Source organism: Panthera onca, chromosome D1 (genome assembly GCF_046562875.1).
Source record: "Panthera onca isolate mPanOnc1 chromosome D1, mPanOnc1 haplotype 2, whole genome shotgun sequence".
Classification (NCBI taxonomy): domain Eukaryota; kingdom Metazoa; phylum Chordata; class Mammalia; order Carnivora; family Felidae; genus Panthera; species Panthera onca.
In genome coordinates, this window is record NC_138348.1 from 44,079,242 (window position 1) to 44,092,802 (window position 13,561).

Sequence of the window (13,561 nt, forward strand, 5' to 3'; positions counted from 1 at the left end):
TATCCCGTGGATAAACACCTAGTAGTGCAATTGGTGGGTCATAGGGTAGTTCTATTTTTAGTTTTTTGAGGAACCTCCATACTGTTTTCCAGAGTGGCTGTACCAGCTTGCATTCCCAATGAACAGGTCTTTCCACTGAACAGAACAGATTCTGTTTCAGTATTAAAAATGTATGCATTCTTAAAAAAAAAATTTAAAAAAAAAGGGGGCGCCTGGGTGGCTCAGTTGGTTGAGCGGCTGACTTTGGCTCAGGTCATGATTTCGTGGTCCATGAGTTCGAGCCCCGCGTCGGGCTCTGTGCTGACAGCTCAGAGCCTGGAGCCTGTTTCAGATTCTGTGTCTCCCTCTCTCTGACCCTCCCCCGTTCATGCTCTGTCTCTCTCTGTCTCAAAAATAAATAAACATTAAAAAAAAATTTTTTAAATGTATGCATTCTTTTTAAATTTTATGGTATGTCCCTTAATATAAAAGACCTATACTTATGACATTTATTTTTACTAAACATGAGTATAAATGACCATCCATATATTCCAGTACTCAGTTTAGAAAATGATACCTAAGGAAACAAATCCATGGTGGGTGCTGCCTTTATACCCCTCTTCATGACATCTTCTTCCCACCCACTCAAAGTTAATAACTTTTAAAAATATGATATTTATTCTCCTTGCACGTAACTATATTTTTGCTACATATATATGTATCCCTAAATTATGTATAGTAATGTTATGCATGTTTTAAATTCAATACAAATGGTACCATCTGTATGTACCTTTTGCAACTTACTTTATTTTGCATCCAACATTATATGTGAGATTTATCCAGGTTGATACATATATTTATATTCATTGTTCTGTAGTGTATTGTACATATCCATTATATGAATAAACCACAATTAGTTTATCTAAGGTATAGATTATCAATAGATAGATAAAGAGATAATAGCGTATGTGAGTTTCAGAAGCAGTAGACTGGAACCAAAACAAAATGAACATTATTTTTTTTTAATGCTTATTTATCTTTTGATAGAGAGAGTGAGGGGGAAGAGGGGCAGACAGAGAGGGAGAGAGAATCCCAAGCAGGCTCCATACTGTCAGAGCAGAGCCCGATGTGGGGCTCAAACCCATGACCCATGAAATCATGACCTGAGCCGAAACCAAGAGCCGACCACCCAACTGACTGAGCCACTCAGGTGCCCCAAAGTGAACATTCTTACAATGATTTTAAGGAGATGAAATGCAAATGAACTCATAAAAATAAATGGATAAAATTGCTAAGTTGGACATTAAGCGAATTGACATAAAATCTCAATAAGAGGAAAAACAAGCCATGGTACCAAAAACAGTTCCATCAACTGATGACCCCTGTATTAGTCTGCTCTGGCAGTCATTACAAAATAACACAGATTAAATAGCTTAACAACAGAAATATATTTTCTCTCAGTTCTGGATGCTGGAAGTGCCAGATGAAAATCCCATCAGCATTGATGTGTAGTGAAATCTCACTTTTATCTTACACATCGCTGTCCACCAGCTGTGTCCCCACCTGGCCACTTCTCTGTGTGTACATGGAGAGGGAAAGAGAAAGATCTCTGCTATATCTCTGTTTTTCTTTTAAAATTTTTTAAATGTTTGCTTATTTTTGAGACAGAGAGAGAGACAGAGTGTGAGTGGTTGATGGGAAGAGAGAAAGGGAGACACAGAATCTGAAGCAGGCTCCAGACTCTGAGCTGTCAGCTCGAACCCACAAACCGTGGGATCATGACCTGGGCTGAAGTCAGACATCCAAGCGACTGAGCCACCCAGGCGCCCCTATCTCTCTCTGGTTTTATAAGGCCTCCAGTCCTATCAGATCAGGACCCTACCTTTATGACCTCACTTAATCTTAACTGCTCCCTCAAGGCCCTATCTTCCAATACAGTCACATTGGGGGTTAGAGCTTCAGCATATGGATTGTGGAGGTACGTGTTCTCTCTCTAATACTCCCAAATCTTATATCCCATTTAGCTTTGCCACAACATTATTATAAAGCAACCTCAAAATCTTAGTGGTTTACAAAAGCAAATATTTATTTTTCTTGGTCATGGGCAGGTAGTAGGGATGAGTGTGGTCTCAGCTGGTGTTGGCTGCGTGTGGATCTAGACTGCAGGTCAGGTTTAGGTCCACAGGCTTCATTTTGGAGTCCAGGCTAAAAGGGCAAAGGACACCTAAGCATGTACTTTTCAGGGTGATTCCAGTACCACAAGAGCACAAAACCCAACCACATAAACATGTTTCAAACCTCTGCTTGTACCACATCTACCAGCATCCCATCAGCCAAATCAAGTTACTAGGCTAAGCCCAAAATCAAGGATCAGGGATGTCCATTTCACCTACATTGTGGCCATGGTGAGAATAAACATACACACACACGCACACACACACACACACACGCACACTACCATGGGAGCGATAGTTCAACAGGCACAGCATAGATTCTCAAGCTCCAAGTGTTTGGCATGAGTCTTAATGACACTAGAAGACATTGTTTTGCTATGACGGCCCATGTGGGTTTTGCGTAGTAAAGACTGATGCTGCAGCCACACCATCCATAAGCTAAAAGTCTTTTGTCTCTCATGTTGTGCTTTGATTCCTCACCCACTCCCTACAGCGCTTCGTAAAGTTCTGAGCCAGTGCACCCTGCTTTTGTTTGGAGAGTTCACATTGGTCACACTCTTTCACTCTGTGAGCTCTGAGTCCATTGAGAAGTATGGTGGGAATTCAGTGCAGTATTGGCTTTATTATGGTGAAGTTGCCTTGGATCCCACACTGAAATGGTTTCTCATCTGTTTCCCCTCCTGATATGACTTCCTAGTCATAGGTATTACTCCTAGAGAGCACCCTGCCTGTCTGCTCTGTTTACAGCGTGGGGAGGAAGCAAAGCTGGTCAGATTAATACAGAGGAGGAGAAACATAGAGCAAGAAGGGTGCTCAAACTAAAGACACAGGCCTTGTGGAGGCAGGAGGCAGAGTCACTGATAACTGGTGGCCACTGCGGAAACCTCCAGGCTTTTGAAGGAGTCACTCTCTAGGTGACCGAATTCACTGAAGATGAAGGCCCTTGGACAGTTTGGCTTGAAGAAAATCAGGCCCAGAGGGGACCTGGTAGTTGACCATGAACATAAAAAAGACATAACTCCATTACTTCTCTCATTCATTCAATAAATATTTGAGTCCTACCTTGTGCCAGGCATACTGTTCTTTGTATTGGCAATTCAGCAATTAACAAAATAGCCATATCCTTGTCAGTGTGGTACTGACATGGTTTATGGAATGGGGTACAAACATTAAATAAAAAATGTAGATAATATATATTCTGACAGAAGGTAATAAATGGTAAAGACAGAGAAAAAAGGGAGGAAAGAGGGTTAGGGTGTGTTGGCAAGGTGAGGTACAATTTCAGAAAGGATGGCCAGGGTAGGTGATATTTGAATAAAGATCTGGAGGAAATGGGGCCATGGGGTTAGAGCATTGTGCAACAGGTGAGGCAAGTGCAAACACTTGAGGGGGTAGGTGCCAGGGTTGAGGAATAGTAAGGCCAGTGTGTGAGAGGAAGTACAAGATGAGGCCAGACAGGTCATGGGGCTGGTGGTGAGAGGAGGGAGGGAAGATCATTGTGGACCTTGGAAGTCCCCACAATGATCCAGGTGCTTATTCCATGAAGTGGGGAGTCAGTGGAATACTTTGTGCATAATGAAGACATTTGGGTGATTTACCTTTACAGCGCCAGTTGGGCAACAGTGTGGAATACAGACTGAATGGGAACAAGGGTCATATTCCGTGTGCTCCTGAGAAATCATTAGAGTCAGTGGATATAAGGGGGTGACTTTACCAACTAAAGAACCTCACCTAACTGACTATCCACCAGTGAAACTGGGTGCTCAGTCACCTTGGGAGTCAGCAGCACGTAACTGACAGTCCCAGTAGATGTGAGGGTTGTTAACGCTGGGAAATTCCTACATCAAATAAGGCATTAAACTCTGACATCCCAGATTCCTTCCACTAAGAGCATCTCTGGTGCCACAGCATATATCACCCTAATCTCCCCCAGTTAGAATATAGGTTCCATGAATATAAGGAGTTTTGTCCCTTCTGTTCATTGATCTATCCTGGTGCCTTAAATAGTGTCCAGTAAATAACAGCCACTCAATTAGCATTTGTAAATGTTTGAATGTCCCTATTAAACATATTGCAGGTTTTTAGGGGTGCCTGAGTGGCTTAGTCAGTTAAACAACCGACTTTGGCTCAGGTCATAGTCTCCTGGTTTGTGGGTTCAAGCCCCATGTTGGGCTCTGTGCTGACAGTGCAGAGCCTGCTTGAGATCCTTTCTCTCTCCCTCTCTCTCTGCCCTTCCCCTACTCATGCTTCCTCTCTCTCAAAATAAATAAATAAACTTAAAAAAAAATATTGCAGATTTTTGAGCATCATACTTTTGTTCTCAGCACCTCAGAGAATAAGAATAGTTGGTTGGATGGCACCTGATGAATTTTCCAGGCCTGCCAGTCAGTGTGATTGCATTTCAGACTCTGAGCCATTGTTTCTAAAGGGCTTTGCAGGCTATAGGGTGTATGAAGGGTGCTTATGGGGAGGGAAGGCAGGGATGGGCAGTGGCAAAGCTGAGTCAAGGGGAAGTACACAGAGAACCTCTGGTGCTAGGGATCTCTGAACATGAAGGTGGATTGTCTTGGAGATGTCTCGAGTTCTTGTTCCATTAAAGGTGTTTCCTTAAAAGCTAAAGATACAGGATACAGAAGACCTATCCCATCCCAAGCATGTTGCCTTTGCTTCGTGGTCAGCCTGGTCAACAAAGTATTCACAGGTCTTTAGGCTTTCCTTGGAAAAACACCATAAATAGCAGTAGGGACGCCTGTTAAGTGTATTTAAAACCTCTTTTTTTTTTTTCTCGTCTTAATGAAGTTCACCAGTGACAGTATTTTTTCAAAGACTTCTGTGTGGGCACAAGCATTATTATGCATCCCCAGACACCCACCCGGCAGCTACGCCACTTCCCCCTGAGGTTTAACAGGATCGCCAACATCAAAAGGTAGGCTGACAGGGCTCACCTTTGCCACCAGATAAGCCAGTGAGACCTGCTGTTACGTTTATTGAACAATCAATACAACGAGATACACAGTATGTCTTTGCAATGATTTTATTTCATAGTTAGCTTTAGTTTACTTCAGTATATGTGCTGCCGAAGCGAGCACAGCTTTAGTTTATTTCAAACTAAAGAGAATGTTTTTAATATTAAGCATGCATTTATATGTGTCTTCCATGCTCTGTATCCGATGAGTTGCTTTCATTACAAATTAAAAGTAGACTTCGCTTCATGATGACCTGGAAAAAAACAATAACAACCAGAATTTTGTAACTTTGTTGTGAAAATATTGAAATCTATTATCTCATTTACTCTTTAATACTAGCTAGTAGATATTGTTGCCTTTGATTCACAAATAGGGAAATTGAAGCTCAAAGAATGTGTGACCCATGGTCATATGGCTAATAGAAGGCAAATAGTTCTTGACTCCAAATGTATGTTCTGAATTCATATGTAAATATACCAAAAGTATGTCCCTACCTTTCAAACTCAAATGATAGAATATTCATAATTATAACTTCATGGGACAGACATTTAAATAGATTTGTATTTTCTAGCAGATGATCCCAGTATCACAGGGAGATACTGGGAAAATGGAGGAAAATGAACCTAAATTTTAGGAGTTTCAGCTACTGGAACTCCCTCTTCTCTTTCCAGACACTGGTTGGGCACATTGCCCTGTGAATTTTTCTACTTCATGAGCTTAGGGAGGGTTAAAGTGTGGACTGCATCCCTGCAATAACCAGTTTTCCAGCCTCCCATCTGACAGTACAAGGGCAGTCACCTTCCTGGAGTTGTTTACTGCTTAAGTCCAAGGTCCCTGCGGCGCCTGTTGTAGACTTTGAAGCCCATAGAGGTAGGCAGCAAGTTGGTGTTTGCCACGCTTCCGGCTTTGCTCAGCAGGCCTCCCAGCCAGTGGGCCACACAGGTGGCAGAGTTGCAGGTTCTCTTCTGGACAGTGACTCTGATTAGCAAGGTGGAAAAAGAAGAGAAGACCTGTTAGAGACTGGAACAGATACCTGCCACATAGAACCATCATCGTAAAATTACTGCTCTGAGAGGCACCAGTTAACCTTGTGTCTTTCCTCAATCACAATTGTCACTGCAGAAATACACAGGCTCTTGGGGAAAATGCCATAATCACTCCCACAGACATTCCCAGGGGTGTCAGAAAACCCAAGGTGGCTCCGGGTGAGTGGCCATGGAACACAGAGCTGTAACAGCCTGTCTTTCCTGTATAAATAAACTACAAATCAAGAAAGGCTTATGAGACACAGAGAATTATGGCCCCAAACTGATCCTAACACGAGGATTGTCTGGAAGTCACATCCCACTCAAAGGCATCAAATATCCCTTGTTAGAAATACAAAATTTCCCCGACTTACCTGGAAGAAAAGGCGATTTTACAGCGTTGGGTCCCCGAGGTGCTTACCTGTTCTTTACTGCTCCTGTTCTTCCTACTTGAGGTTGGTCCAAGGACTAGCTACTCCACCCTGCACCCAGCTACCACAGGGCTGAGGCTACTTCTAAGCACAGGTCCCTGAATCTGGGAAGCCTGTGGTGTGGGCCAGAGCAATAACCACCACCACTCAGGTCTTTTGAGAAATATACTTTTATTCCCCATCGGCAAACACATTCACAAGCAGGACTGAGAAGCCGTGCTGTGATTCCTCAGGGGAAGCACAGGGCTGCCCCCCATCTCTTCCTGCGTGATTCTCTTCTGGCCTGTTCCTCTTGCTCTCCTCCCATCTGAGGTTCCAGACATCCACTGCCATAAAGAAAGCCACCGATACCAGCAACCCGAGAGGACCACACGTATCACGATATAGGAAGGAAGGAAGAAAGGACATTAGAAAAGAGAGGGAGGGGTTTAATAGGCATCCTGGGTCATGCCATCGTGAGGGCCGTGGTCTCTCTCCAAGCTGCTGGCCATGACCCTTTTCTTGCCGGGTGCTCCGACCCCAATTGCAGTCTGAGGGAACGTGTGAAACTTGTTGAGGTCCTGTGTGTATGTGCCCAGCACACAGGTGCTCAGATTACTGCACCGCTTAGCTCGGAAGCTGTCCAGGCTGCAGGGAAAAGACATGCCAGGTGGTACCATGCACCAGGTCTGCCCCTGTGGCGATCGCCCAGAAGGTTAGACCAGGGAGGAGGCACTCTGAGTGGGGGCAGGAGGGGCAGGCAGGAGGGCAGCTCACACATCCTCCATTAGGAGAACTCCGAGGTTTGCTGAGCCAGGGCAGCGTGGGGCAGGGTTGCAGCGGGGAAGGGGTGCCCTTTCCTAGCCTTCCGCATGCCGCTCAGTCCTTCTTGCTCTGCAGAGAGGTCCTTAGGGTAGATGCAGGTGCAGCACATGCCAGGCAGTGCCGGGGCCGGGCCAGGGGCTGGCGTGAGCTCCAGGCTCAGGGGACACGGGGAGGTGGGGCTGGGGAAGGGCGTCTGGCCCCATGACAACATGCACGTCTCCACAGATCCTACACATCTCAAGCCCCTAGACCTACCTCAGGTACTGCTCTACCTGACCCCACCCTCTGCAAAGCCTTTGGCTTCACCTTGCAAATGTGCAATGAAGGCTCCATGTGGATGTGAGAGAACGTCAAGTGCAGGTTTACAAGGAGAAACCAATTTCTAAAATCTCCTGGGATCTGTGGGGTCCATCTGCTGGCCTCACACTTACCAGTCCTAACTCCTCCAATGCTGAGAAGTCTCCTCATTGCTTTCAGACCAGTTTCCGGAGGGAGGGATTTCATACCTTCCCCAGTTGCTTTCAGAAATGGATCTTTTTACATGTGGTCTAACCATAGTCTCTGTGTGGGACCTCTGTTTTCAGTGGTGCGTGAGAATAGCTGGGCCCCAGGCCGAGGAGAGCCATGGCAGTGTGCTGGCCTCCTGTCCAGCCGTGTTCCGTCTTACCTCTTAGGATATGCCTTCCTTGGCAGGACAGGAGGGAGGGGATGCCCTGAGCCAAGTGGAGTGGGGATCCTCACCTGGAGCCCTCGGTCTCCTGCTCCTGCTGCAGTTCACGGGCCTTCCTCTGCACAAAGTCCTTCACCATTGCAGTCAGCAGGAGGCGCAGTTCCTCCTCATTGAGCATAGCAGCGTCCTGAGGACTCTCCAGAGCAGACCTGGGGAGGGGAAGAAAACACAATAGAAGCTCTGGGTCGCTGCCTGTCTCTCCCAAGATAAGCAGCCAGGCTTCCTAGTAAAAGCAACAGAAGCATTCTGTCAGATCAATGAGTTATCTGAAATTTATAATAAAGAATATTGTATATCAGTGCTGTTTTTCAATTATGTGCTACACACCTTATATCAGAAAATATATACTCCCCTTTGCCCGGCTCACCAGTTGGTAAACTTTCAGCACACCACAATTTTGAGAATGGAATTGTCTGATCCCAGGAGAAGTGGGAGAGGAGTGACCTCCAGGCAGGGCTGGCTTACCTGAATGGTGCTGCCTGGAGCATGCCCACCTGGTACAGGGCCAAGATGCCAAGAACCAGGAGAGGAGAGAACTTCCAGAAGCCCATGGCGCTTCTCTGCAAGGGAAAAAGAATGTCATTTTCTGCACCAGTTTGAAGTTCCATGAGCCCAAGAACCTGGACTCTGGTCCTGCTTCTTTCTTCCTGTAACTCCCTGGCATGGTGGCTTCAGGCTGGTAATGCCATTCCTTTCCCCAGTGTTTCCTCACTGGGGAAGTGGACTGTGGGAAGATCCAGTGAGACTGAAGCAAGCTATCCCAGCAGGACAACTGGGGAAAGAGGACTCAGTCCATAGCCCCCTCCCCACCACCTCACACACTACATTACCTGCTGGCCAGGTCTCCATTGAAGACAATCCCGGGACAATCTCCTGTTTCCTACCCAGAGCTGTACTCCCTGTGTAGGGCTTTTGATCATATCTGGCCATGGTGTGGGGCGGCGGGGGGGGGGGAGTTAGCTAAAAAGGGTGTATCTGTCCCATTGGAATCTTAGGGAAACTGAAGAAACAAATATTACTGCTCACCTGCTCTGCACTCTAGTAGAGAATCCCCTGCAAGAACCAAGTTTAGCAGAGTCTTCTGAAAACCAGGAAAAAAGCTCCCAGGACTCACTACTGGGGCTTTCCTTCCCGGGCTGCCGGCCCCTAGTCATTGCACCTATTTGCCACCCACTGGCGCTGGTCCAGGTTCCGAACCGATTTCCCAGGGACCACTAGGCACAAGACATGATCCCGTGAGCACCCTTGTGTCCTACTGTGTGCACAGTGCCTGCGGAGCTCCAGCGTCCTGAGCGCAAGTGTAGCAAGAGACAGCGAGACTGATGGAAAGATTAAAGCAGGAAGTCTCCGAACTGAGACAGCTCAGTGTACCTGGGGTTTGAATAGCGGAGTAACAGATTTTGTGACGAAGAGACCCAGACAGAAGTGCCCAGAGACTCAAAGATGGGCAGGAAGAGCAGATACAAGAACAACTAATGCAGAAGAGGGAGAGAAGAAGAGGGAGAGAGAAAATCATACAGCGAAGGTAGGAATCTCGGGGCTCACCTGGCAGCAGGCAGCAGGTGGCTTGGAGCCCAGGCGGTGGCAGCTGCGGTAGCGTTGGCGTCGGGCGATGGCGCTGTGGAAGTGTCAGGGACACTTGAGCAGAGCAGTGGCTCGGCTGCCTCCCAGCACCAGCAGCTGCTCTTATTCCCGCCGCTCTGGGTCTGGGTGGGGTGGGGGGGGGGGGTCCAGGAGCTCTGAGCAACCAATGAGGGAAAAGATCACGTACCCCAGATGGATTGTGTCACCCATTTGCGTCTAGAACCTAGAACATTCAGCGGGACCATCCCACTTGTATTTGCATTGAGGTCATTGATGGAAGTGGAGGGAGGGAGAGGGATGGGACCAAGAAGGAACATCCTTATAAAGTGAGCAGGAAGTTGAGGGCAGTTTGATGTCATGGTAAATTTCACCGGTTAAGTTCCGCTGCACAGGTTTTGAACATGTGCCCCACTCTGTCCCTAGCTTGCGTTCTTACAGGGCAAGATCCAGGAAGCAGGGAATCCTGGCTCCTCAAGTCTGACCCGAGACCTCCCCACCCCCGACCCCTGTCCAGTGGAGGCTTGGAGGGATGACAACGTGCATCAGTGTTGATTCTGGGCTGGAATTACTCTGAGGGGCAGAGCTCCCGGGAAGTCGGAGATAGAAGTGATAGCAAGAACTTTGTCAGAACTCAATTCCAGCTGTGCCAATTCCATGCTGTAGAATCAAGGGCAGGTAACTTCTTAGCACCTCAACGTACTCACCTTTGAAATGGGGACCATAGTCCCATTTTGACAGTGTGGTGTCCTTAGTAACCATGTACCTGTCCCATAACAAGGTAGAGATTTAGAAGAACACTCAGGCCCAAATGGGGGATTCTGTGAAATCGCGATCGGTTTTCCTTCTTCCCACCCTATGTGGCTTCCTGGACTCCTGCTGAGTGGTCTGTCACGTGCGTAGGAGTGGAGAGCCCCGCTGTGCCTCAGCATAAGTGTGTAAGGCACCAATGCTTCCCAAGCCACCAAACAAACCTCCAGCCCTTCCCTCTTCCTATCCGCTATCCATCACCCCAGGTCCTCAGCCTGCTGGAGCCATTTGCTCAGCTGCCCCTTGCTTCCGGCTGCTGTTTGCCAAGTTGTCCCCTGCGCCCACATCCCCCGCACTTCAGTCCTCCTCTAGAGAGCAGGGAATGCTTGCAGGTACTGAAGAGTCCCTGCGGACACCAACACTCACATTCAAAGCTTTCACACACACAAACTCACTTCTGTCTCCAAATCATGTGCCCACTCCCCAGAGCTCAGGCAGGCACAGGGGTCTGACACACGGGACACCCTGTGGGTTCTCTCTGAATCGCAGCCCAGCCTGCCTCCGAGTCTCTCCCCCATAGGATCGCGTGCACACATGGCATGATGCTGATCTGCTCTCATCAAATTGCACTCACTCTCAATTTTCAAAAAAAAATATTTATTTTGGGGAGAGCGAAAGCAGGGAAGGGACAGAGAGATGGGGACAGAGGATTCCAGGCAGGACAGAGAGATGGGGACAGAGGATTGGAGGCGGGCTATGTGCTAACAGGCTGATAGCATTGGCCCGATGCAGTGCTCGAACTCACAAATCGGGAGATCGTGACCTGAGCAAGAGTCAGATGCTCGACAGACTGAGCCGCCCTGTGCCACCGCACTAACTCCCAATTTTAAGCGTGCTCTCTAACATGCAGTTATTCAGCACCAGATCCTCTCCGGGACCTATCCCAACTGGAGGGCTTTAGGACCTCTCCACCTGATCTTTCACTCCTCTCCTGCCTGGAGGTCCAAGGTCCTGACTTGCTGCCCTAGGCACGGAGAGTGCCGAGAAAGCGGCTTCTCACTGTTCCCGAGGATCTCCGGGTGTGAGCGAGCAGCGCGTCCAAGCCTCAGCCTCTACACACTTCCCCAGCGCGGCAAGCATAACCGTGGCGGCAAGTCTGGTATTCCAGCCACAGTGGGTGGGGACTGCATCACGGGCTGTGGCGGGCAGGCAGAGACCCCAGTTAGGTGGTTTTCCCAGGCAGAGCAGAAATCCTGCCCGGGTACGTCCTATGTGATCCGGGCAACGTACCCGGGCAACGGTGCATCCCTATCCTCAGTCCCCAGAAGCCTTTGCGTTTCATAGAACACACCTGCCTTTTGCCACGTCTCTTTCCCTTCCAATTTTGTGCCTCTGTGTTGGGGACACCTAACTTCCAAGATGCTCTATTCAGCATTCCTCGCTCTTAACTCCTGGTGCTGCCCCCAACGTGAAGGAGTAAGTTCGGAGCTACGAAACTGTTCTCTGAGTCCACCCCTGATTTACCAAGTAAATACAAGGAAATTTAGACCTTCGTGTGTGCAGATTGCTAGCTTATGTCCAGCTATCCCTAAATCCTCTCCCAACTTAAGGCTAATATATAAATCGCTAAGGAAGGGGCACCTGAGTGGCTCAGTTGGTTACTTGCAGGGACTCTTGGTTTCGGCTCAGGTCAGGATCTCACGGTTCCTGGGTTGGAGCCCTGCATCGGGCTGTGTGCTGACACTGCCGAGACTGCTAGGGATTATCTCACATTGTAACTCTCTCTGCCCCTTCCCCGTTCTCTCTCTCTCTCTCTCCACACACCCCCCCCCCCCGTCTCTCAAAATATAGAACTTTAAAAAATAAATCACCAAGGAAAATACTGATGTTAAAATAGCAATTTGACTGTTTTGCTCTTGATTGATTTTCTAATCTTATTTCGTAACTTGGTGTGAAAGGACCCACGTGTGGGCTCCGTCTGCATCGGGACTCTAGTCCCTGTCTTTGGCCTCATAGCCACGACCTCAGCTGGGGGAATGGTAGCAATGTCTCCTCCCTGCTGTCAGTTCCTGAGTACACAGGCTCTTGGCTGGACACTGAGCCCAGCACCAGGTCCCACAAGATCATCTCCCACAAAGCCCTGAACACTGCTGCCTGGAAGCCTGGGTGAACAAACCACGGAAGTGCATTCTCCAAGAAGTTTAGAAGATCAACAGCCAACAACTTCCTGATCATCTTCTGAGCCAGTTCCAACCCCCTTCACACAATCAGGGGACCCCTACAGCCATCACTGCCATGGTGGAAGGTATCTGCCAGTACAGACTACAGGTGCCTCACAGGTACCTCACTCAGATCCCTGACAAGACCTTGTCCATGAGCATAGCGGATGCCTTCACCATAGGGACACCTCCGACACAGGACACAGTAAGACCCCCTACACACCCCTCTCAAGAAGGACCATGGCACCCCTAGTACCCGCATTGTAGGTAGTCTGCGGGCTGTGCCCCAAGCGATCTGACCGATGCCCTCGTGGACGACAGACTGAGGACAGTCAGTTGGTATTTCTGGGTCCTGTGTGTCACCAATTTTGGATGGGGCCGGAATCCCCACTAACTTTTGTCCTGTCCTGCCTTGTTAGCTGAGCTGGGAATTTTCAGCGAGTCAGGGATAACCTCAGTCCCGCTGACTATCCTCTCATTCTTCTTGCACGAAATAATTTAAAGAGAGAAAATAAATCCAAACCCATTTTCTACTGAGCTACATGCCTGATTATCAAGTGAAAGCAAGGAACAAGTTCAGACCTTTCTGTGTGCAGATGGCTTAAACTGAGACAGGCAATCCTTGAAACTCCTCTGGGCTTCTCGTGGGATCGCCTGCACACACAGCCTGACAATGATCTGCTCTCATCATACCTGCACTAACTCTCAATTTTAAGCGCACTCCCGAAACACAGTTATGCAGCACCTCAACCCTCTCCAGGACCCAACCCACCTGGAGGGCTTTAGGACCCCTCCACCTGATCTTTCTACTCCAAGCTTGCCGGGAAGGTCGGAGGTTCAGACTTGCTGCCCTCAGCGGGTAGAGTGCCTAGAAAGAAGCTGTGCATTGTTGCCAGAATCTC

The 13,561-nt window shown here is 48.1% G+C and overlaps 1 protein-coding gene and 1 long non-coding RNA gene across 3 annotated transcripts in view; one reads left to right on the forward strand and one right to left on the reverse strand.

The window, feature by feature from the left end:
- LOC132661495 (uncharacterized) overlaps positions 1–13,561 on the forward strand; it is a 67,405-nt gene that overhangs the window by 16,582 nt on the left and 37,262 nt on the right. The window lies entirely within an intron of this gene.
- Positions 5,209–9,769, reverse strand: LOC132677285 (calcitonin receptor-stimulating peptide 1-like). Of its 2 annotated transcripts, XM_078434000.2 has the most exons (5): positions 9,655–9,769; positions 8,575–8,669; positions 8,121–8,258; positions 5,918–6,097; positions 5,209–5,372 (listed from the first exon to the last, which is right to left on the reverse strand). In XM_078434000.2, the coding sequence occupies exons 2-4, from the start codon at positions 8,658–8,660 to the stop codon at positions 5,932–5,934; spliced, it is 390 nt and encodes a 129-aa protein (XP_078290126.1). In that variant the 5' UTR covers positions 8,661–8,669; positions 9,655–9,769; the 3' UTR covers positions 5,209–5,372; positions 5,918–5,931. The 2 variants fall into 2 exon arrangements, with proteins under 2 accessions (XP_078290126.1, XP_078290125.1); XM_078433999.2 differs by lacking the exons at positions 5,209–5,372; positions 5,918–6,097 and adding an exon at positions 6,821–7,202.